The sequence below is a fragment of the Pelophylax lessonae genome, assembly GCF_965119305.1.
Source record: "Pelophylax lessonae genome assembly, chromosome: 1".
Classification (NCBI taxonomy): Eukaryota; Metazoa; Chordata; class Amphibia; order Anura; family Ranidae; genus Pelophylax; species Pelophylax lessonae.
This window is the reverse complement of record NC_138768.1, coordinates 432,623,852-432,646,450: the sequence shown is the minus strand read 5'-3', so window position 1 is coordinate 432,646,450 and position 22,599 is coordinate 432,623,852. Positions and strand designations below refer to the sequence as shown.

The 22,599-nt window shown below is 42.4% G+C and overlaps 1 protein-coding gene across 2 annotated transcripts in view; it reads right to left on the bottom strand.

Moving 5' to 3' along the window:
- Positions 1-22,599, bottom strand: part of SUSD1 (sushi domain containing 1) — a 265,066-nt gene that overhangs the window by 15,713 nt on the left and 226,754 nt on the right. For both annotated transcript variants that reach the window (XM_082259187.1, XM_082259188.1), the window contains exon 21: positions 3,048-3,087. In XM_082259187.1, the coding sequence (XP_082115313.1) occupies positions 3,048-3,087 (40 nt within the window). The remainder of the gene's footprint in view (positions 1-3,047; positions 3,088-22,599) is intronic.

Genomic DNA, 22,599 nt, shown 5'->3' with positions numbered 1-22,599 from the left:
GCATGCCTAGAGGGCAAAAATTAGCATTTTTAAACTGTTGGAAATGTTTGTTTGATCTATGTGAGTGGCTAGGAACAGAGTAAACACTTGTGCAAAAAATGTGCAATATTAACCACTTCTGGACTGGAAGGATTTGCCCCCTTAACCACTCAAGCCCCGGAAGATTTTACCCCCTTCCTGACCAGGGCCTACTTTGCGATTCAGCACTGCGTGAATTTAACTGACAATTGCACGGTCGTGCGATGCTGTGCCAAAATGAAATTGACGTCCTTTTTTTCCCCACAAACAGAGCTTTCTTTTGGTGGTATTTGATCACCTGTGCGATTTTTTATTTTTTGCGCTATAAACAAAAAAAGAGTGACAATTCTGAAAAAAGAAAACAATATTTTTCACTTTCTGCTATATAATATTCCCAATAAAAAAAATGAAAAAATCAAATGTTTTCATCATTTTAGGCCAATTTGTATTCTGCTACATGTTTTTGGTAAAGAAAAATCCAAATTAGCATATTTTGATTGGTTTGCGCAAAAGTTATCGCGTCTACAAACTAGGGAAACGATTTATGTCTTTTTTTTTTTACTAGTAATGGCGGTGATCTGCGATTTTTAGCGGAACTGTGACAGATCGGACCCCCTAACTGAAATTTTATACACTTTTTGGAGGACCAGTGACATTACTACAATAATCAGTGCTAAAAATATGCACTGTTACTGTAATATTGACACTGACAGGGAAGGCATTAACACAGGGGCATTCAAAGGGTTAAGTGTGAGCCTAAGGGAGTGTTTCCTAACTGTATGGGGGAGGGACTTGTGGAATCAGCACAGAGACCTGTGATCCTAAATAGGAGAATCACAGGCGCTCTGTGTTCATTCCAGAGAGAACAACGGTCTGCTGTGTTTACAATAGCAGACCGTCCTCCTCTCTCCCCGGGGAGTGATCACAGGTGGCCCGCGGCAGTCGCGGCCGCTGGCCCCGTGGATCGGCTTCCCGGCTGCCTAATGGTGAATACACCAAAAATTGGACAGTGCATGCTATGAACACAAACACAAACACTGGTAATAAGGATTAATACACAATAACAATGTGATATATGACTCAAGCACAAAGTCACATATCACATTTTTATTATGTATTCATCCTCATGATCAGTGTTTGTGTGTATGCACTGTCCAATTTTTGGTGTATAAAAAAAAAAATGTTTGTATATTTAATTTTGCACTTTAGCACTGCTGTTTACCTGGAGTGATCTGTGTAGGTGATAGTTTGAGATGTTTATTATTGAAAATGGCAGCAACACCATAATAGTTTTTTCCCACTTGATTTTTCTCACTTATTTCTATATTGATTTATTTTCTGTGGCGCATTGGCGGATGGGTTTTTTTATACATTTTTTAGATCACTTATCCATAGAACTGATAAATAACCAAATTATCCTCCTGTCTAACAGCATGTGTTAAAAACAGGGGTTTACTTTGCACACATTTGCAAATACGTGCGAAAGCTACAGAGCTCTGTCAAGGCACCCCAATAATGTAGTCCTAACTCTAAATTTTGAGAGCCTCCACAATGGAAGCACAAGTAATTATAATAGATAGGCAGAGGGCAGGTGAGCCTGGAGGAAGCCCACCCCTCCTTAAAGGCGCAGGGGTGCACTGGACACCCAGCACATTGGCAGCAAAGGTGTCCAGTGCAGCCCCTCACCAGTATTCCAACAGTACAAACAAATGGCCACTGCCCCCACCTACAACTGGCCTTTGCAGCAAGGAGCACATGGAAGGGCAACGCATGCAAAACAAAACCAAAGAAATTCTTACTGACCTGCCTGCAGCCAATTAAATTATCTTTTCTAACAGTATGCCTTAAAAACAGGGGAAAATACTGGGGTGCCTCGACGGAGCTCTGTAGCTTATGCATGTATTTGCAAATGTGTGCAAACTAAGCCCCTGTTTTTAAAGCATACTGTTTGCCAGGATAATTCAATTGGTTGCAGGGTGGTTGGTATGTTGAGCTTGGAATTTCTTTGGTTTTGTTTGGCATGTGTTGCCCTTCCATGTGCTCCTTGCTGCAAAGGCCGCTTATAGGTGAGGGCAGTGGCCATTTGTTTGTGCTATTACACACATGTAAACACGTCTTATGAAGTATGATACCATATGTTGCATTAAGGCAGCTATTTCTAATGGGCTGCCAATGAATCCCAGTACACTAAAAACTGGAATTGACTCATTTTCCTGACACAGAACACCACAACCTGTGGTAGTGCACACTGTGTATTGCGGTGTTTTGCAATGCAGGTCTTTCCCCTTCATACAGTTGGGTATCATTCAGAATAGATGGCATCACAACACATGCATACATCACATATAAAAAGTGCAGCGCTTAATACATCTGCAATAAAGGAATGGTGCATATAACTGTGAAAGTAAGACAAAAAAACAGTGTATACGTATCACAAAAAGTGAGTCCATAGTTCACATAACATGGTGAGAAAATACTGGAAAACCAAAAAGTGAAGCTGAAGTGTTCAGATATCCAGAATTGTCAGTGAGAAAGAACCCAGTACCAACAAAGAAGGCATATGCGCTCACCAGAGAATATGGACCCAGGTACCTTACAGTAAATAGGTCAAACAGGCCAAGTAATCCTCATAGGAGAAAGTGGCTCGATCGTGAGGGATAGTCGATCGAAATAGATCCATATACTCCTGGATTATGATGACTTGGTCTCCCGGCAGGACACCGATATATCAAAATAAGCCAAAGTACACATATATAGTGTAAAACTGCTTCAAATAAAATGTATTCCAATGGTAAAAATACTTACAGACATCTGCAGGTAATCAGCATGTAATAAACAAAGCGATTACAGACAGGAAAAACTGGCCTTTATGACGCGTTTCGTCATAAATGACTTATTCATAGGGACTGCAATGCAGAGATATGAATCGGGCCCTATACCTTGTGTACATTAGAAATAAACTATTTAGAAACACCATTTCCTGAATCTCATGTAGTTGTTTAATGCAACATCATACGTAATATTCTCACCTTTAATCTCTGCCAAAACTATGCATGTGTGTGTTTTCATCTGAAAAGGAGTAAAAACAGAAATTAATTAGTATCAATCTAGATAATACAAACAGTATATTTTTCATAATTAATATCTGCCTAGGAGTAGGCCATCTGTTCTTCATATGACATTGTCCTCATCTGCTGATAGGTATCTCAGGCACTAACCATTGTAATGTAAGATAGGTACCTTACAGTAAATGGGTCAAACAGGCCAAGTAATCCTCATAGGAGAAAGTGTGGGGTAGTTATCTTATACTTCCTGCCCTGTCTTCTGGATTCCTGATGTATACTTCACCAGTTGATAGCCAAGCCTTAGTATCACACTAATAAGATCAGATGTTATAGCGCCACATGACACATTGAGGCTTGGGGGCCTGAAAGAGGCAGTTTGTCTTCTGTCAAACTGTGACCCTATTCTGTCAGCTTTGTCATAATTATATGGATTCAAAGAGAATAAAATGTAAGTGCATTGATTATTAGTCTACCAAAAAAATGTAGGGACAACACTGATGGCCCAGCTGCACTGCATTGGAAAACAGGATGGCAGCCTGGCCCTTTTTACAGTAAAACGATGGGACATCCCCAGCACTTCATTGCAAACATATATACCCATTTATTAGTGCAGTGTCTCATTAGTCAAATAAGCCAACGTCTCGGAGCTTCACAGGGTCCCTTCCTCAAGGCGACATAATGACAACTCGCAATGCAATACTATATACTGTATATAGTATATAAGTGAAGATGCAGTACCAAAAAAATGTGGTTGTTTACATGGAATGTTTCTCTGTATACAGTACTGTTTTTGAGCGTAGCATCAAAGGGTTTTTTGAGGTTGGATTATGTCACTAATGACATCACTGGGGTGGGTATTTGGTTCTGCATGTCCACTTACGTGTGTATACAGTGGGTATAGAACAGAATCACCCCCTTTTAAAATAATCACATTTTGTTGCTTTGCAGCCTTAAATGAAGACAGACACAGTTTTTACTAGTGCAACCTATAACATACAAAAGAAAGATATAACACCAATATGTCAGAAAAAATAATAAAAATAATAAAAATAAAAAACAATCACTGAGTTGGAAAAAAGATCACCACTGTATGTCAGTATTTTGTTGAACAATCATTTGCTTTAATTACAGCCTGTAGTTCATTGAGATATGTCTCTACTAACGTTGCACATCTACCGTGGACTTTGAAATATTTGCCCAGACTTCTTTGCAGAACTGCTCACTTTCAGTTAAATGTGATGGTGACCGTTGTGGACTGCAGTTTTCAAGTCATTCCATCTGCTGCCCTCTGCCAGAAAGTTGTCAATGGGAAGAAGGTTTACCTTACAACATGACAATGGCCCAAAGTACACAGCAAAAATGACCACACAGTGATTGAAGGAGAAAAAAGGTGAATGTCCTTGGATGGCCTAGTCAGAGCCCAGACTTAAACCCCATTGAAAATCTGTGGAATGATTTGATGACTGCAGCCCACAAACGACCACCATCAAATTTAACTGAACTTGGGCAGTTCTGAAAAGAAGAGTCGGCAAATATTGTGAAGTCTAGATATTCAAAGTTAGTAGAGACATATCCCAACAGACTAAAGGCTGTAATTAAAGCAAAAGATGGCTCAACAAAATACTGTTACAAGGGGGTGACCCTGTTTTCAACTCTGTGATTCTGTTTTTTTATATAAAAAAAAAGAAATCTGACATGTTGCTTAAATATATTTTACTTGGGTGTTATAAGTTGCACTGAGAAATTATACAGCTGGATACAACCAAAACTGTAACTGTATTCATTTTAGGCTGCAAAGCAACAAAATTGATTATTATAAACGGTGGTGATTATTTTCTATACTTACTGTATATACATGCAGGGCTTTTTTTCAGCAGGAACACAGGGGAACCCAGTTCTGGCACCTCCAGCATTGAATGTATACAATGGCAAGGAGTGCTGGGTTGTGATGAAGGGTCTACTGATGCTGGCTGCTGGGCCACCTTTTGTTGCTGGTGGAGGATATTTTGTCACCGGGGGGGGGGGGGGGGGGGTGTTGAGAATTGTTGCTGGAAGGGATTTATTGTTTAGTTGTTTAGATAGGGGTCTACTGTTGCTGGCTGCTGGAGAGTCTGTTGATGCTGGCTGCTGAGGGATCTGTTGTTGCTGTTATGGGTTTATTGTTGCTGGGGGGGGGGGGGTTACTGCTGCTGGCCACAGGGGATCTATTTTATTGCTTTTCTTGTGATTACCGAATTCTATAAAAACTACCTAGCACTACAAGATGATACTTGGCTCTGTACTCTCTAAATGGGGGCCTTACTGGGAGCTGGGCAGGGGGTGGAACCTAGGGTCGGTGCTCAGAGGTGGTTAGGGGGCGGAACAAATACAATGAGCTATATTAGCTATAGAAATCAGGTGCTGGTCATAACTAATATCTCCCATGGAATACAAGTGTCACTGGGGTGAGAGTTTCTGCAAATAGCTGTCAGCTAATGGTGCTATTAGGCTTTGTTATTTTATTTTACATACATGTAAAAAATTGCAGCTAAACTAATATCTGCAATAGATCTATAAACAAGGAAAACATTTTACTGTATGAATGCAAATGAAATGATATATTTTTTTTATATATGACTCTTTGCATATAAATTCATACCATATCTATCTTTTATGATGATTCTTTATAGTATTTTAGATAAGGACGTTAAGCAAGAACAAGGAAGAAAATAGAAGTTTTTATCATTGCTATCCATATACATTGTCACTAGCTGGGAAGACTCTAGACAGTCAGGTGATAGCCTTTGGTCTTATGTCAAATAATACAACAATGTGATCCCACGTAACCCAGCTCAGACCATGAGAAAGTCACATGCTAAAGCCTGATTTGTTTCCTTGTAACTGCCTTTAGTATACAAAAAATACTTTCTTCCTTCACTAGAGGGAATGAACACAAAATATTATAATAAGGAAACAAAGCATGATTGTATTTGTTTTCTTTATTTATTATTTTAAGAGCATTTAAAATAATTTTGCTTAATTTTTTTTAACCACTTTAGCCCCGGAAGATTTGGCTGCTCAATGACCAGGCCCTGTTTTGCGATTCTGCATGGCATGACTTTAACGGACAATTGCACGGTCCTGCGACGCTGTACCCAAATGAAATTGATGTCCTTTTTTTCCCTCAAACAGAGCTTTATTTTGGTGGTATTTGATCACCTGTGTGATTTTTACTTTTTGTGCTATAAACAAAAAAAGAGCGACAATTTTGAAAAAATAACAATATTTTTCAAAATTTTTTTATATGAAATTCTCAAAAAGAGAGAATGTAAAAATCTAAATTTCTTAACATTTTAGGCCAATTTGTTTTCTGCTACATATTTTGGGGAAAAAAATCGCAATAAGCGTATTTTGATTGGTTTGCGCAAAAGTTATTACGTTAACCAAGGGAAAGATTTATGTTGTTTTTATTGTTTTTTTTAACTAGTAATGGCGGCGATCTACGGGACTGTGACATTGCGGCGCACAGATCAGACCCCCTAACTGACATTTTCGACACTTTTGAGGGTATCAGTGACAATACTACAGGAATCAGTGCTATAAATATGCACTGTTACTGTAAAAATGACACTGGCAGGGAAGGAGTTAACTTTATTGGTGATCAAGGGGTTAAGTGTGACCCTAGGGGCGTGAGTCCAACTGCCAGGGGGCGTGGCTAATGAAGTAACCACAGAGACATGCGATCCTATATAGCAGTATCGCATAGCCTCTGTGCTTACTTCAGGGAGAATGAAAGATGGCTGTGTTTAAATCAGCCATCTCTCTTTCTCCCTCTCCTGCGGGAGATCGCGAGTGGCCGGCGGCCATCGGAGCCGCCAGTCACACGTGCTGGCTCCCCAGGGAACGAGCGGGGGCCCCCTACAGTCTCGTGGGCGAGCGACGTAGGTCTACGACGCTTTGCCTGTAAGCGGCAGAGTGCCGCAGTAAATCTACGTTAGGCGGGGCTAAAGTGGTTAAGTCAGGTAAATATGAAACTTTACAAATAAATATTTTATTTTTACATTTCCAGACAATATGTAGAGGTGCAGGCTCATTTTCATATGTTTACCTGACTATTTGTACTGTATCCTCATCTGTTAAAGAAAACTGTGTACTAAGCTCAGTAACTAAAAATTCTAATTTACATCTCGCACCTAAAAGTGGAATTCCAAGCTACATCTAACTAATTTAAAAATGCTACCTCTCCCCTCCTAACACCTATGCCAACTAACCTCTGTATGAAAAATGTACATACCCAGGGCCGGTACAAGGGGGGGCTGGGAGAGGCACTTGCCCAGGGTGGAGTCTTTTGCCGTTGGAGGGGGGGCGCCAGATTTCCAGCTGCACTTTATATGCACAAAACTCTTCATCGCATCAGGTGGGTGTTCCCTCCGCCCCGTGTGTCCTGCACAAATGCTAGGTAGTGTCCCTCCCTGCTGCCGTGACCACGCTGATCAGCCTCAGCATCACTACAGGCTGCACAGCAATCAGTGTAAATATGCCACTCTCCGCCCACCGCCACCATTCATTGCCTGTCAGTACTAGTGATTGGCTGCTTGGACTACAGTCATCCAAGCAACCAATCACATGCTTGCCCCGCCTCCAGGCTCTGACGATCAAAGGAGCAGGAGAATGGATGGAGCTTCCTCCTGCAGACCTGCCGGGTCCTATTGCCCCAGCTTTCATTTGTCTGCCCTGTAGCTGCCTGCTACAGTAATGTAAGTGGGATCTCTGGGGACCTTGATTTGAAGGGAGGGTGACTTTTGGGTCTCTGATGTCGGTGGGGAATCTGGAAACCCTGGTGTAAGGGAAGGGGGGGAGACTTTGGGGATCCTGATGTGAGGTGGGGAATATGATATAAGGAAGAGGACCCTAATGAAGGAGCGGGGGTGACACTGGGGACCTTGATGTAAGGAAGGGGCACTCTGGGGAACTTGATTTAGTGGGACTCTGGAGGCCCTGATGTAAGAGAGGAAGAGGAACTTTGGGGACCCTAGTGATATGGGGGGACCCTGATGTTAGGGGGAGAAGCTTGTGACCCTTGTGTAAGACAGAGGGGGACTCTCATGTTAGGGGTGACAATGGGTACCCTGATGTAAGGGGGGACTTTGGGGACCCTAATTCAAGGAGGAGAGTCTGATGTAAGGGGGGGGGGGGACTTTAGGAATCCTAATTAAAGGGGGGCCCTGATATAAGGGGGGGTGTATTTGGAAACTCTGATGTAAGCGGGAGGACTCTGGGGACCCTGATTTAAGGAGGGGGCTCTGGGAACCCTAATGTAAGAGATAGTGACACTGGGGACTCTTATGTAAGAAGGGGGGACTCTGGGGATACTGATTTCAGGGGGGAGGACTTTAGTGATCCTGATGTAAGGAGGGGGGATTTGGGGACCTTATTAAAAGTGGGAGGGCTCTGCTGTAATTCAGGAACTCTGTGGGAGGGGGGGGCACGTGGGACCCTTATGTAAAAAAGAAGGGGAACTCTAGATTCACACCACTAATGTTGGAACCATTTTCCAACTAGTGTCATAACGGACACAGACATTTTTCCTTCCAGTGACACCAGCAATGGGAGCATATTTTTCTTACACTGATGCAGGGTAATTTCCCCATATTTCATTTGAGATAGCATGTGTACCGCTATTAAATGTATATGTAACATGTTTTGGTGAGGCGCGCTGTGTGCATCATTATTAACCCCACCTCCCCCCTGCTGGGGGGGCGCTGTTTGGCACCATCGTCCTGGGCACCAGATGACCCGGCACTGTATATACCTACCTATTTTCAGGCTGCTTCAGTCGTGCCAAATTATCTCCCCTGTGTCAGCCAGCAGCAGTTGCTGGGGAGAGGAGAGAATGGTCAACAAAGGCTGGAATACCTGGGATTGGTGATGTCATCCCTAGGCTCCTATTTTGCTGGCGCTCCCTCTTCTCACCTGCAGCCAGTACTGGCTGACACAGGGGAGCAGGGTCATGTGAGCAGATTGGAGTGGGCTAAAACTAGAGGTTAATTAACATAAGTGTTAGGAATGAGCATTTTTAGGAAAACTTCGGTGTAGACTGAAATTCTCTTTAAAGAGACAGAGAATGACTCATCCACTCCTTTCCCCATCTGAGTGCCATTTTGCATGCCAGTATACAGACTTTGGAGTTAAAAAAGCATAATGCCCTGTGAATTCTCTGTCACTTGATGCTCTCTGTATTAAATGTGTATTTGTAAAATTAACCACTTGCCAATTGTCCACAGTAATTTTACTGCGACCAGGCGGCACGTGCAGGCACAATCACCTACACGTGATTGTGCCTGCTCTAGGATAAGAGAGCACTGCATACCCACTGTGGCACCCACTGGACCAGACCTTCCTAGGACCGGGCTGCTAAAAGCGATCACATGATCACAATGTCAAGGAAGCTGTTATTATTATTATTATAATAATACAGGATTTATATAGCGCCAACAGTTTGCGCAGCGCTTTACAATGTGAGGGAAGACAATACAGTTACAATACAATTCAATACAGGAGGAATTAGAGGGCCCTGCTCGTTAGAGCTTACAATCTAGAAGGGAAGGTCAAGTGAAACAAAGGCAATAATTGTGGGGGATAAGCTGATGGAGAAAATGGAAGTATAGTTGTTAGGTGTGGGTAGGATAGGCTTCTCTGAAGAGGAGGGTTTTTAGGGATTGTCTAAAAGCCAATAGAGTAGGAGATAATTGGACAGATTGGGGTAAGGAGTTCCATAGGATTGACGAGACTCTGGGAAAGCCCTGGAGGCGAGCATGGGAGAAGGTAACGAGGGAGCTAGAGAGCAGGAGGTTTTGAGAGGAACAAAGAGAGCGATTAGGTTGATATTTTGAGACTAAATTATTATTAGGTATTATTAGTTAGTCAATTATTCTCATTTATAACAGCTCTGCTTCCTATACCAGGGAGCTGTGATTGACCCACAGCTATCACATGATACCTGGGCCAATCACAGCACCCTAAATCATGTGTAGCCAATCACAAATCACTAGTAATCACAGCTGTTATGAATGAAACTCATTCATGACAATTCAAGCATTGCTGTTACTAAGATCATCATTGTAACAGCATAAAAAAAATCCCGGATCAACCCCCAAGAGTAGTGCAGTGTTACTATGGGGGAAAAATATGACTTGAATATGTTTTATAACAGAATGTAGAAAACTATTATTTCAAAAATGTCGGTCTTTTTTCGTTTATATTGCAAAAAATAAAAAACACAGTGGTGATCAAAAGAAAGCTCTATTTGTGTGAAAAAAAATAATAAAAATGTAAATAGGGTACAGCGTTGCATGACCGCATAATTGCTAATTAAAGTAGTACAGTGCCATATAGCAAAAAAAAAAAAAAAATGACCTGGTCATGATGAGGGTAAAAGCTTTGGGAGCTCAAATGGTTAAAGCCCAAGTCCAGCTTAGGGCACAAGATGAACAAAGAAAAAGTTAGTCCTCATCACCTTTTTAAAAATAAAAAACCCAGCTTTAGCTGCAATACTGATCTCTTCTCTGGCACTGTCCCCCATCAAGCTCACCTTCTGAGGGATTTGGCACTAGTTCTCTTGGAGGTTGAATGACACACAGAAATAGTTCACCTACTTTCTGTAAACCCAGGTTGTCAAGGTCTCCCCACTCTAAACTCATAGGAGAATGCTGCAGAGAGCAGAGGTACATTTAATATCCTAAATCAGCAAAATTATTATATTTACCTTGCTATATTTTAAGATGGGTGTTTTTTTTTTTCTCTAAAACCTTGTGCACTCAACAATAACTTTAAAACAAGGCCACATTCACCTCTGTATCTATAAGCATTGTGAAGAAGTTAATTTTTGCAGTGCACAACATCTTAGTAGACTGCCAGACCAAAAATGTGAAGAGCTAGTGGATGTTTCTAAGCTATTAGAAACTGACTGAAACCCAACTGCAGAGCCTTTGTTGTGATCTTTGGGGATTAGAGAATGAATAACTTCACACTAGGCCTAATTTACACAGCCAATTAGAGCCATGATGCCTGCAAGAAACAGAATGAATCTGTAGATTCAATCAGCTGCAGCCATGAAGCCTGTACACACTGGCGTAGCTACAGGGGGTCACAGGGGATGCAATAATGACCCTCCCCCTGCTTCTCTATACATTATTTTATTTTTATTTTCCATATTTTGAACATTTGCACTAAGCGTAAAAGTTTACTTACACAGATGTGTGTGTTTTCATATCTGTTTGTATGAGTGTATATGTAGTGGTGGAACTACCAGGGTCGCAAAGGTCGCACTTGTGACCAGCCCCTAAAATACTGCCACCCTGGGGGGGCCAAGATGGAGGAATATGTGAAAGGGTTCTGCTGTGGATTAGTTGGAAGGGCATAGGGTTCAGGTAAAAACGCCCCCGGACTGATGGAAAGGGGGCAGAGGCCTTCATTGTCTCTTGCACCGGGCCCTAAAGGTTTTAGTTATGCCTCTGCCTGTACAAATCAATGGCAATCTGACATGTGCCACATGCCAGAGGAGGATTAGTTCGTGTCCTGTCAGCATTGGGGCCCTTTAACTCTTGGGCCGCCTAACTCTGAGCGCATTTGTAATTCAAATTCATAGAGTAAAGTAAATTACAAAATTCATTTTGCAGAGCACCTCACAGGAGCAAGCAGTAGTAAACACTTGCCAGTTAAATACACAGTGGTTGGCAATAGGCTTTTCACCACCCTGAGACCCTGTGGATACCCTTTTTAGGCACAATCTGTTCCTCGATAGACATTCCTATGAACAATAGGAATTCCAATGTCAAATCGCATGCCAAATAGCAGACTATTGCCAGCAATGGCACCGTCCGAATCGGTGCTGCAATGTAAAGTCCAAATTTCCAAAAATAGTTCCTACACTACTTTTGGCGACATCAAGGGCGATTTCAATCTGTACAGTGAAGCTGTACAGGTGTCTTTCAAATCGCCCTCAAACTCGCAATGCGGGTTTGAAATCATGTTGAACTTACATGATTTCAAACCTGTCTCCAATGTGAACGTACCCTCAATGTCCCCCTCCTCAGCTGCACATGCTCACTTTTCTCTCCCACTGCTCCATTTAACCTCTGGAGGCAGAAAAAAGGAGGCTCTGTTTAAGCTACGAGTGGCTTTAGAAGGTGATATGTTAAAGCTGGCAATAAGGGAAGTTTGTATTAAGAGTGACTGTCACTAAAACAAATCCTCAAAGTGTCCCCGAAGAAATTTGACACACTGGAAGCATTCATTTCCGAAGATTTTTCAGCAGACGATTTTTCATTACTACAGTAGCGATTAGTGGCAGGCAGTGTTAATTTTGGCATCAAATTTTGATTTAGTTTTAGTTATAGTCTTTTGACTAAAATGCCATTTTAGTTTTAGTCCCATTTTAGTCATTTGCAATTGTTTTAGTTTTAGTCATAGTCTTTCGCTAAAATGCCATTTTAGTTTTAGTCTCATTTAGTCATCTGCATTTGTTTTAGTTTTAGTCCTATTTTAGTTGACTAAAATCTCTTTAGTCATTTTAGTTGAATAAAATAATTTTAGTCAACTAAAATCTAATATTTTTAGTTAAATTGTAATGCAATATTTAATCATTTCTATAGAATTTCCAAACTCATTAAAAACTCCTGGAGTAAAAAATCAAATATCATGGTGTTATTTATGTTATTAAGGTTTGAACAAACACACAGATACAGATTTAGCCACAATGAACTGAGTCTGAGGAGGCCTGTAATGCTGCACAGTGCTCTGGACGGTGGTCTGAAGAGGTCTGTAATGCTGCACAGTTCTCTGGACAGTGGTCTGCTGAGGAGGCCTGTAATGCTGCACAGTTCTCTGGATGGTGGTCTGAGGAGGCATGTAATGCACACAGTGCTCTAGTTATAGTCTGAAGCAAGGAGCTGTAATGCATTGCACACAGTGCTCTTGATGGTGGTCTGAGGAGGCCTGTAATGCACACAGTGCTCTATACAGTGGTCTGAAGAGGCCTATAATGCTGCACAGTGCTCTGGACATTGGCTGTAATGCTACGCAGTGCTGTGCATGGGGGTCTGAGGAGGCCTGTAATGCTGCACAGCACTCTGGAAGGGGGTCTGAGGGGAACCCTGTAATGCACTGTGCTCTGGGATGGTGGCCTGACTCTGAGAGGCCTGTAATGCTGCACAGTGCTGGATAGTGGTCTCAGGTCTGAGGGATATCCTGTAATGCACAGTGCTCTGGGTGTAGGTGGCTACTGGTCACAGAGGAAAGTGGTGGCCTGTAATGCTGCACAGTGCTGGATGGTGGTCTCAGGTCTGAGGGATGGCCTGTAATGCACAGTGCTCTGGATGCCAGTGGTTAGTGGTCACAGTGGTCAGGGGTCAGAGGAGGCTTGTAATGCTGCACAGTGCTGGATGGTGGTCTCAGGTCTGAGGGATGGCCTGTAATGCACAGTGCTCTGGATGCCAGTGGTTAGTGGTCACAGTGGTCAGTGGTCAGAGGAGGCCTGTAATGCTGCACAGTGCTGGATGGTGGTCTCAGGTCTGAGGGATGGCCTGTAATGCACAGTGCTCTGGATGTCTGTGGTTACTGGTCACAATGGTCAGTAGTCAGTGGTGGCCTGTAATGATGCACAGTGCTGGATGGTGGTCTCAGGTCTGAAGGATGGCCTGTAATGCACAGTGCTCTGGATGCTGGTGGTTAGTGGTCAGTGGTCAGAGGAGGCCTGTAATGCTGCACAGTTCTGCATGGTGGTCTCAGGTCTTAGGGATGGCCTGTAATGTACAGTGCCCTGGATACCAGTGGTGAGAAGGCCTGTAATGCACACACAGTGCTCTGGAAGGATAGTGGCCTGAGCGGATGCCTTAGGCCTGTAATAGACACACTTACAGTGCTCTAGTCTGCTCTGCTCTGGACGGTCGTCATTGTTAGGATTTCAGCTAGGATTTCAGCAAAACATGGCCATAAGTATTTCTTTTATTTTCTTTTTTTTTTTTTTTTTTTGTTTTGATAAAGAAAACTGCATATATTTTACAGGGAATACATAATGCAGAAAAAAAAAATGACTACTGTACATGAAAACTGTCTATGATGGCAGATGTTTAAATGAATGATCAGCCTGTATCCAATGTGCATTAGTCCCAGTTGTGGGTAATAAATGCAATTTGGCATTCTTTTACACAGAAATTATACAAAGCAATCTTCTGAAGAAATCAATGCTACTAGATTGAAAAAAAAAAACTCATTGCTACAAACTGCTTTAGATAAATGCTCACCATCTTCAATATACAATATATAATGTATACAGTGTATATCCTCAGCAGTGTAAATAAAGGACCTTTCCGTGACTATGTAAAGCATACTTTACATAGGTATGAATGTGACATAATTTATTATGATGAAAATGTCTTTTGCTAGTCAATGTTCACACCTGACTGCTATTTACAAAATCATTTCATGGTTTTATATGAATATGCATCTTCACAGGTGTCCTTTATAGACAAGTTTTAAAGAGTATGTAAACTTAGGATGTCATATTCCTGATATGTGCCTATGTATTTGTATGAAAAAATATCCTGTTCTCTATGTATTGCTTCCCTGGTGCTCCCTCTGCTTTCCTACTACAAACTGACCACACTATGCAGGAGAACAAACCGTGGTCAGTTCTCTAGCTGTGCTGGGAACTCAGCCTGCTCTCCTCCAATGATCAGACTGGTCCTGACATGCCCCCCCCCCCCCCCGTGCAGCCTTTTACTGGGAAGTTCAATGTGCTGTAGCTTCTCCATCCCCAGCTCTGATGCAGATGAGAACACAGGGAATGTGATCACTTATAAAAAAGTATATATTTATACACACACAAATGTTTTTGCCTTTCATTTCTATTTTAAAGTGAATGGGTTGCTTTACAAGGTGCTCATTTACAATTACATGAATGTGGTTGTTTGGAACCACTGTAAATCCCCCCCAAACATTGTTATACATTGGGAGAATCTAATAGAAAAAAAAAATTACTTTGGGTAAAGAGAAAACTTTTCCTTATAAAGGAAGTTAAAGAAAAGCAAATCACAAAAAATCTAAGAAAACAATTGAAAATTTCTGAAATTTACAGTACAATAATGCCAACGCTGATAATAGCGTTCACTGGATGGGTTAGGTTAAGCTGATCCTCTTGGAGTTTGGTTTAATGTTAGGGGGGGTTTAAAGTGATATTTTAGGGGTTAAGTGCTGGTGTGGGGGAGGAGTAGGGGGAAAAAAATCCTCCACTACCCATTAAGCCCTGCTACATTCTACCTACTTACTGGTAGCAGGCTTGGACTGCACCACTGGATCACTGGTCTCACTCTCCACTCCTCAAAGAGACACCCCAAAAGGTCAGGCCAGCACAGGGGTGGACTGACAACTCATGGGGCCCTGGGCAATAAGAGATCATGGGGCCCCCTGTGTCCACACTCAAGCCACACAAAGCCCCACCTACAAATTGCAGCTCAGCCACATAGAGTGGGCATTTAAATATCTACCACAGCATTATCTGCATGGAAGTTCCTGGCTTCTTTCTCTAGTATGTAGCCTCTCATGGGGCCCCCTACTGACCCTGGGCCCTCGGGCAGTGCCCTAATCCCCGAATGGTCAGTCCGCCCCTGGGCCAGCATATAATAAGATGTTAAAGTAGGTATGTCAAACTCAAAAGAAATAGTGGAACAAACTGAGTGGAATAAGTTTGCTAGGGACCATATTCCTACTTACAGTAATTCCCAAAGAAGATTATATAATGTTAGTTATTAACATTATAGTAATATATGTAAATAGAGGGTAGAAAGAATTCCGCGCTTATGGACAAGAGAGTGGGCTGCAGCCAACCTCAAAATATAGTCCAAAGACTATATCAATATATGTGGGAAAAAGTGAGGTAAGGTGGCGCTGCCTAGTTATGTACAGGTGGTGTAAAAAAATTGGTCTAATGGTCACAAGGTAAAGTGCTATTGAGCTGGCTTAAATGATAACATGCAATCCAAGGCGTGGAGTATACGTGTATGAAAGAGTGAAAAACAGGTTTAGGGAGCAATCTCCCCAACTTTGTGCTCAAGGTGTGATGTGCAATAAATAGTTAAATGAATTAATATACTAATATGCCAGTGAAAAAATATAGGTGGTGTATTCCCAAGTTTAAAATTGTAATCTAATATAATATGATTAAAAACGTGTTTAAAAAATGGATACAATAAATAAATATACAAAGAAAACTGTGTGCCAGTGAAAGAGATTAAGATGATAATGGTGATCGCACAATTAAAACGATATAGTAATCCAATATAGAAGTAAACAGTCCATTTAGTGCTGAATAAAAAATATGTGATATTCCCCAAAAGGTGACAAACAGTCTTAAAGGTGCTGTAAGGTGAAAAAAAATTCTCAATCAATTGGTGATATTCCAGGTGATCCAAGTGCTGGGTGATGGGTGAGGAAAACAGGTGCATCCCTCCAATTTCTCCCGCACTCACCAGAGATATGTACCCCTACAGGGGTAAAGAGCCTTGGTGCAATACCCTCTTATCCAGTGATTTTGATGTGTGGGGGCTCTTGGGGGGAAGGTGTCACTTTCACCTGGATAGTGGGGCCTCCCTTTTCCTCAATCCGTGATGATATGCATGGAAGAAGCGCTTGCCTTCCTGTTGGCAGCCATCCATCCTCCCAAGAGCCCCCACACAAAATCAAAATCACTGGATAAGAGGATATTGCACCTTACAGCACCTTTAAGACTGTTTGTCACCTTTTGGGGAATATCACATATTTTTTATTCAGCACTAAATGGACTGTTTACTCTTATATTGGATTACTATATCGTTTTAATTGTGCGATCACCATTATCATCTTAATCTCTTTCACTGGCACACAGTTTTCTTTGTATATTTATTTATTGTATCCATTTTTTAAACACGTTTTTAATCATATTATATTAGATTACAATTTTAAATTTGGGAATACACCACCTATATTTTTTCACTGGCATATTAGTATATTAATTCATTTAACTATTTATTGCACATCACACCTTGAGCACAAAGTTGGGGAGATTGCTCCCTAAACCTGTTTTTCACTCTTTCATACACGTATACTCCACGCCTTGGATTGCATGTTATCATTTAAGCCAGCTCAATAGCACTTTACCTTGTGACCATTAGACCAATATATGTAAATTACAATATTTAGCTATAAAACATCTTATCAGGCATTCAGCTAAAATAATGTATAGACATGTAGCCTTTATCAGTTGGAGCCCTTGGGAATATAAATTCCTAAACTGATTGAGGATGCAAGAAAGGCGTGAGAGGTCTGCGTGTAGCCAAATTAACACCAGATGGATATGCCTGTGTTAAAGTTTTTTTTTTAAATTTATTTTAAAATGGGTGGGAGGGGAGAGGTAATATATTTTCTTAGCGATAAGCTCTAATGGGCCATACACACTATAAGATTTTCTGAAGACTTTTTCCTTTAGATTTACCAAAACCATATAATATGAGGTCAAACCTAAACACTTTCAATTTGTATGCAATCCGGCAGGCCCTTGCACTACATAGAAAGGTAAATCTGAAGGAAAAAGTCTTCAGAAAATCTTATAGTGTGTATGGCCCTTTAGGGTTGAAGGTAGAAGAGTAAGTCAGTATGAAACCCCACATGCTGCTGTGTTTTTTTTTTTTTTTGTTTGTTTATTACAGGTACTTATATAGCGCTGTCAATTTATGCAGTGCTTTACATATATATTGTACATTTGCATCAGTCCCTGCCCTCTAGGAGCTTGCAATCTAAGATCCATAGCCCACATTCATACAATATACTAGGGCCAATTTAGAGAGGCAGGTAGTGTCGAGGTTGGGATTTGAACCAGCGACCCTAGTGCTGTACATGGAAGTGCTAACCGTTATCTGTTAAATAAAGAAAAATTTTTTGCTTTTACTTCCAATTACTGTCTTTCCACTTCCTGGTTGAGTCAGCCAGGGCCTTACAAATGCACCTTGGAAAAGCTACATCACTGGTGCCCCCCACCTCCCTTTCAGATTATGTGCGCTGTCACACATTCCAGGAGGTAGACCCAAAGTTCCAGGAAGTAAAGGGAGATTAATTTGACCTTAGTGAAAATGAAGGAAGAAAAAAAAATATGAAAAGAATATAAGGCCTATAATATATCTGTATGTAGATCATAATTGCTAAGCATTTATAAAAATGCCGCTGTTGTTTTTTTTTTTTTTTTATGATAAGGGTGAAGTTCCTCTTTGAGGCAACCTTTTATGGACTAAAGAATACCAGAGCCCTAGAATGCCATTATCCAACTCTTGCTTCCTACAAAAAAAAAAAAATGTTAGAGGTCTCAGCTATTTTTCAGTCAAGGTTCTATGACACTATGGCCTCTGATATTTCTGGGTCTGACCACAAGTGAGGCACATTATGTGTGACTCAGAGGCATGAACATGCACTCCGTGCCTCACACAGAACTTGATCCTTGCTGTGGCTAGGCTGGGAAATGGAGCAAAAGTTGTAGTCTGGGGGCACCTGGTGGAAGATTTATGGCATACAGTACACTTAGGTAGGGAGCAAAGGAGGGGAGGTAAAGGCAGGGAAAAAAGCGTTTTAATTTCACAGTATATGTCCACCTTATACGTTAAGTATCTAATACATTAACTGTTTACAAATAATAAGCAAACATGTGTATTCTTTTTATGTTATTATTATTGCTATTATTATTAATAATCATTTTTATTTTAGTTTTAGCACTGAAAGCCTGCACTGATCACACTGAAAACAAGTGTATCAGAGTGACAATATTTTAATGTATATGTAATTATATTATGTGGCTGGCTATTCATAGTCAGATATCTCCCTTACATAGTTACATATTAGGAGAGGTTGAATAAAGACAATATTCCATCCAGTTCAACCTGTGTAGGTGTGTGTGGCTGTAATAATCATCTCACATACCCCTGAATGTTTTGATCCTTGAGATGTACGTCTAAGAGTCTTTTGAAAGCCACCATACTACCCGCAGAAACCGCCTCTTGTGGTAAAGAATTCTGCAATCTTGTAGCCCTAACAGTAAAGAACCCCCCATGTTGCCTGAGGTTAAAACGCTTCTCCTCTAATCGCATTGTATGCCCTCGAGTCCTCATGCAATCCCTTTGACTGAATAGCTGTTTTTCTATGCCGAGATCACCATTGAGATATTTATAAATTGCTATCATGTCCCCTCTCAGGCGTCTCTTCTCCAGGGAGAATAAATCAAGCGATTGCAGACGCTCTTCATAATTAAGGTCCTCCAATCCCCTAATCAGTTGAGTTGCCCTTCTCTCCAGCTCCAACACATCCCTCCTGAGGACTGGCGACCAGAACTGGACAGAATACTCCAGATGTGGTCAGACCAGAGTTTTATAAAGTGGAAGGATTATAGTCTTATCTCTGGAATACATCCCTTGCTAATATTATGCTGGCTTTGGCAGCTACCGCTTGACTCATGATCCTCCCTGAGGATCATGAGTGAAGAGATACTCTGTATTGTCAAAAGTATTGGAACGCCTGTCTTTACATGCACATGAACTTTCATCCCAGTCTTAGTGAGTAGGGTTCAATATTGAATTGGCCTACGCTTTCTAGCTATAACAGCTTCAATTCTTCTGGGAAAGCTGTCCACAGGAGAGTGTCTATGGGAATGTTTGACCATAATTCCAGAAGCATATTTGTGAGATTAGGCACTGATTTTGCCTTTGACACAGTGGACCACCCCCTTCTCCTCAAAAAACTCCACTCCCTTGGTCTCCATGACTGGACTCTTTACTTGTTCTCATCCTACCTATCCCAACTCACCTTCAGTGCTACTTACAATTCTACTACCTCCTCCCTCTTCCTTTCTCTGTCGTGGTTCCCCCAAGGTTCTGTTCTTGGACCTCTCCTTTTCTCAATCTGCACCTCCTCCCTGGGTCAGCTGATTGCCCCCCATGGCTTTCAATATTATCTCTACGCTGACAACACCCAAATCTATTTCTCCACCCCTCAGCTCACTCCATCAGTCTCCTCATGCATCGCCAACTTACTAACAGACATATCAGCCTGGATGTCACATAACTTCCTCAAACTCAACCTATTCAAAACCATGCTCATGATATTTCCTCCCCCACTTTCCTCTTTCCCTGATTTCTCTGTCAAAATCAATGGCTCAACTATCAACCCATTCCCCCATGCCAAGATCCTAGGTGTAATCCTAGACTCTAAACTTTCCTTTCGGCCCCACATCCAAGCCCCCGCTGTCCAAAGCTTGCCTCCTCAACCTCCGCAACATCTCCAAGATACGCGTCTTCCTAACAAACGACACCACAAAGTGTCTAATCCACTCCCTGGTCATCTCTCATCCCGATTACTGCAATTCCCTCCTTATTGGCATACCTTTAAATACGCTATCCCCCCTTCAGTCCATCATGAACGCTGCTGCCAGGCTCATTCACCTTACAAACCTCTCAGTCTCTGCTACCCCCTTTTGCCAATCCCTCCATTGGCTGTCACTCAACCTTTGAATTCATTTCAAGATACTAGCTATAACTTACAAAGACATCCATAACCTGGCCCCCAGCTACATCACTAACCTGGTCTCAAAATACCAACCAAATCGTTCTCTTCATTCCTCCCAGGGCTTCCCGCTCTCTTGCTCCCATGTCCCCTCTTCCCATGCTCACCTCCAGGACTTCTCCCGAGCCTCTCCCATCCTCTGGAATGCTCTACCCCAATCTGTCAGACTATCTCCTACTTTGTCCACTTTCAGACATTCCCTGAAAACATATCTCTTCAGAGAAGCCTATCGAGCCCCCAGCTAACAACTGTGCATTTATTTTCTCCATCAGCACATCCCCCCACAATTATTACCTTGTGTATCTCTTGACCCTCCCTCTTAGATTGTAAGCTCTAATGAGCAGGACCTGATTCCTTCTTTAAAGTGTATTGTAGTTCTACTGTCTACCCTCAAGTTGTAAAGCCCTGCGTAAACTGTCAGCACTATATAAATCCTGTATAATAACATTAATAATATTGGACGAGAAGGCTCCGCTCTAATTAATCTCAAAGGTGTTCTAGTGGATTAAGGTCAGGACTTTGTGCAGGCCAGTCAAGTTTCTCCACCCCAAACTCGCTCATCCATGTCTTTATGGACCTTGCTTTGTGCACTGGTCCAAATTATTTGGTGGAAGGGGATTATGGTGTGGGGTTGTTTTTCAGGGGTTAGGCTTGGCCCTTTATTTACAGTCTTGGTTCCAGTTCCTTGCTTTGCCCCATGTACTGGTGCGCAATCATGTTGGAACAGGAAGGGGCCATCCCCAAACTGTTCCCACAAAGTTGGGAGCATGAAATTGTCCAATTGGGGGGCATGGCCGGCAGCCGACGGAGATGACCGCGTGAGTGCAGAGCTCCGAAACTCCCGGTCTCTCCGCAACGAATCCTGCGACATGGGTGAGCGACTCCGACTCTAGTGGCCCTCACAACACTTAGGGACACTACCGGCAACGATGCGGAAGCGTAAGGACTGCGGGGAACCCCGTAAGTTGACGGAGTTCTTCTCCTCCACTAGCACTCCGAGGCCCCAAAATGGCGCCGAGGCCTACCCGAGGGCTGGAAGCGCCGGAGCCTCGGGCAGATCGCCTCCCGGGATCGGGGGGGATCCGAGCTTGATGTCACCCTCCGCTAGCAGCAGATCCTCCCAGGGGGGCTCCCCGTCCTGCAGCCCACAAAAAACTGCACCCAAGCGGTCCGACTGGGGACAACCGCGCGGGCCCCGGCTCTCTGGACAGTACTTTAGAATTTTATGCCAATATTAAAGACTTTCCCACAACGGGGCAACTGCTCACAGATGTCACCATGAAAGACATGCTAATGTCCATTAACGGCGCTTTCCACAGGGAGATTGTGGCCTGTGTCAACGGCATAAAAACGGAGGTGGTGGACCTGGGAGGCAGAGTGGACCACATAGAAAACAAAATGGAGGAGTTCTCTATCGCCCACAACGAGTTGGTGGATGACCATAATGCGAGGGGGGACGAACTGGAGACCCTAAAGAGCAAAATGGCGGACCTGGAGGACAGGGCCCGCTGCAATAATGTAAAACTGCGGGGGGTTCCGGAGTCTGTCCCCCCTTCTGAACTCAGGGCATATGTGCAAGCTATGCTGCTGGCGCTTATTCCAGATACACCAGTTGTAGAAGCAGTAGTGGATCGTACGCATCGTCTGCCAAAGCCGCAACATCTACCTGATAAAATCCCAAGGGATGTTATCGCACGCATCCATTTTTATCACATTAAGGATTACCTCATGCGATTTGCAAGGAATACCTCCCCACTACCAGAACCGTATCATGAACTATCAGTGTACGCTGATCTATCGCAATTTACCATGGCGGCCCGGAAAAAGCTGATCCCTTTGACCAAACTACTCCGAAACAACCAAGTGAAGTATTCCTGGGGGTTTCCCACCAAACTCCTCATTA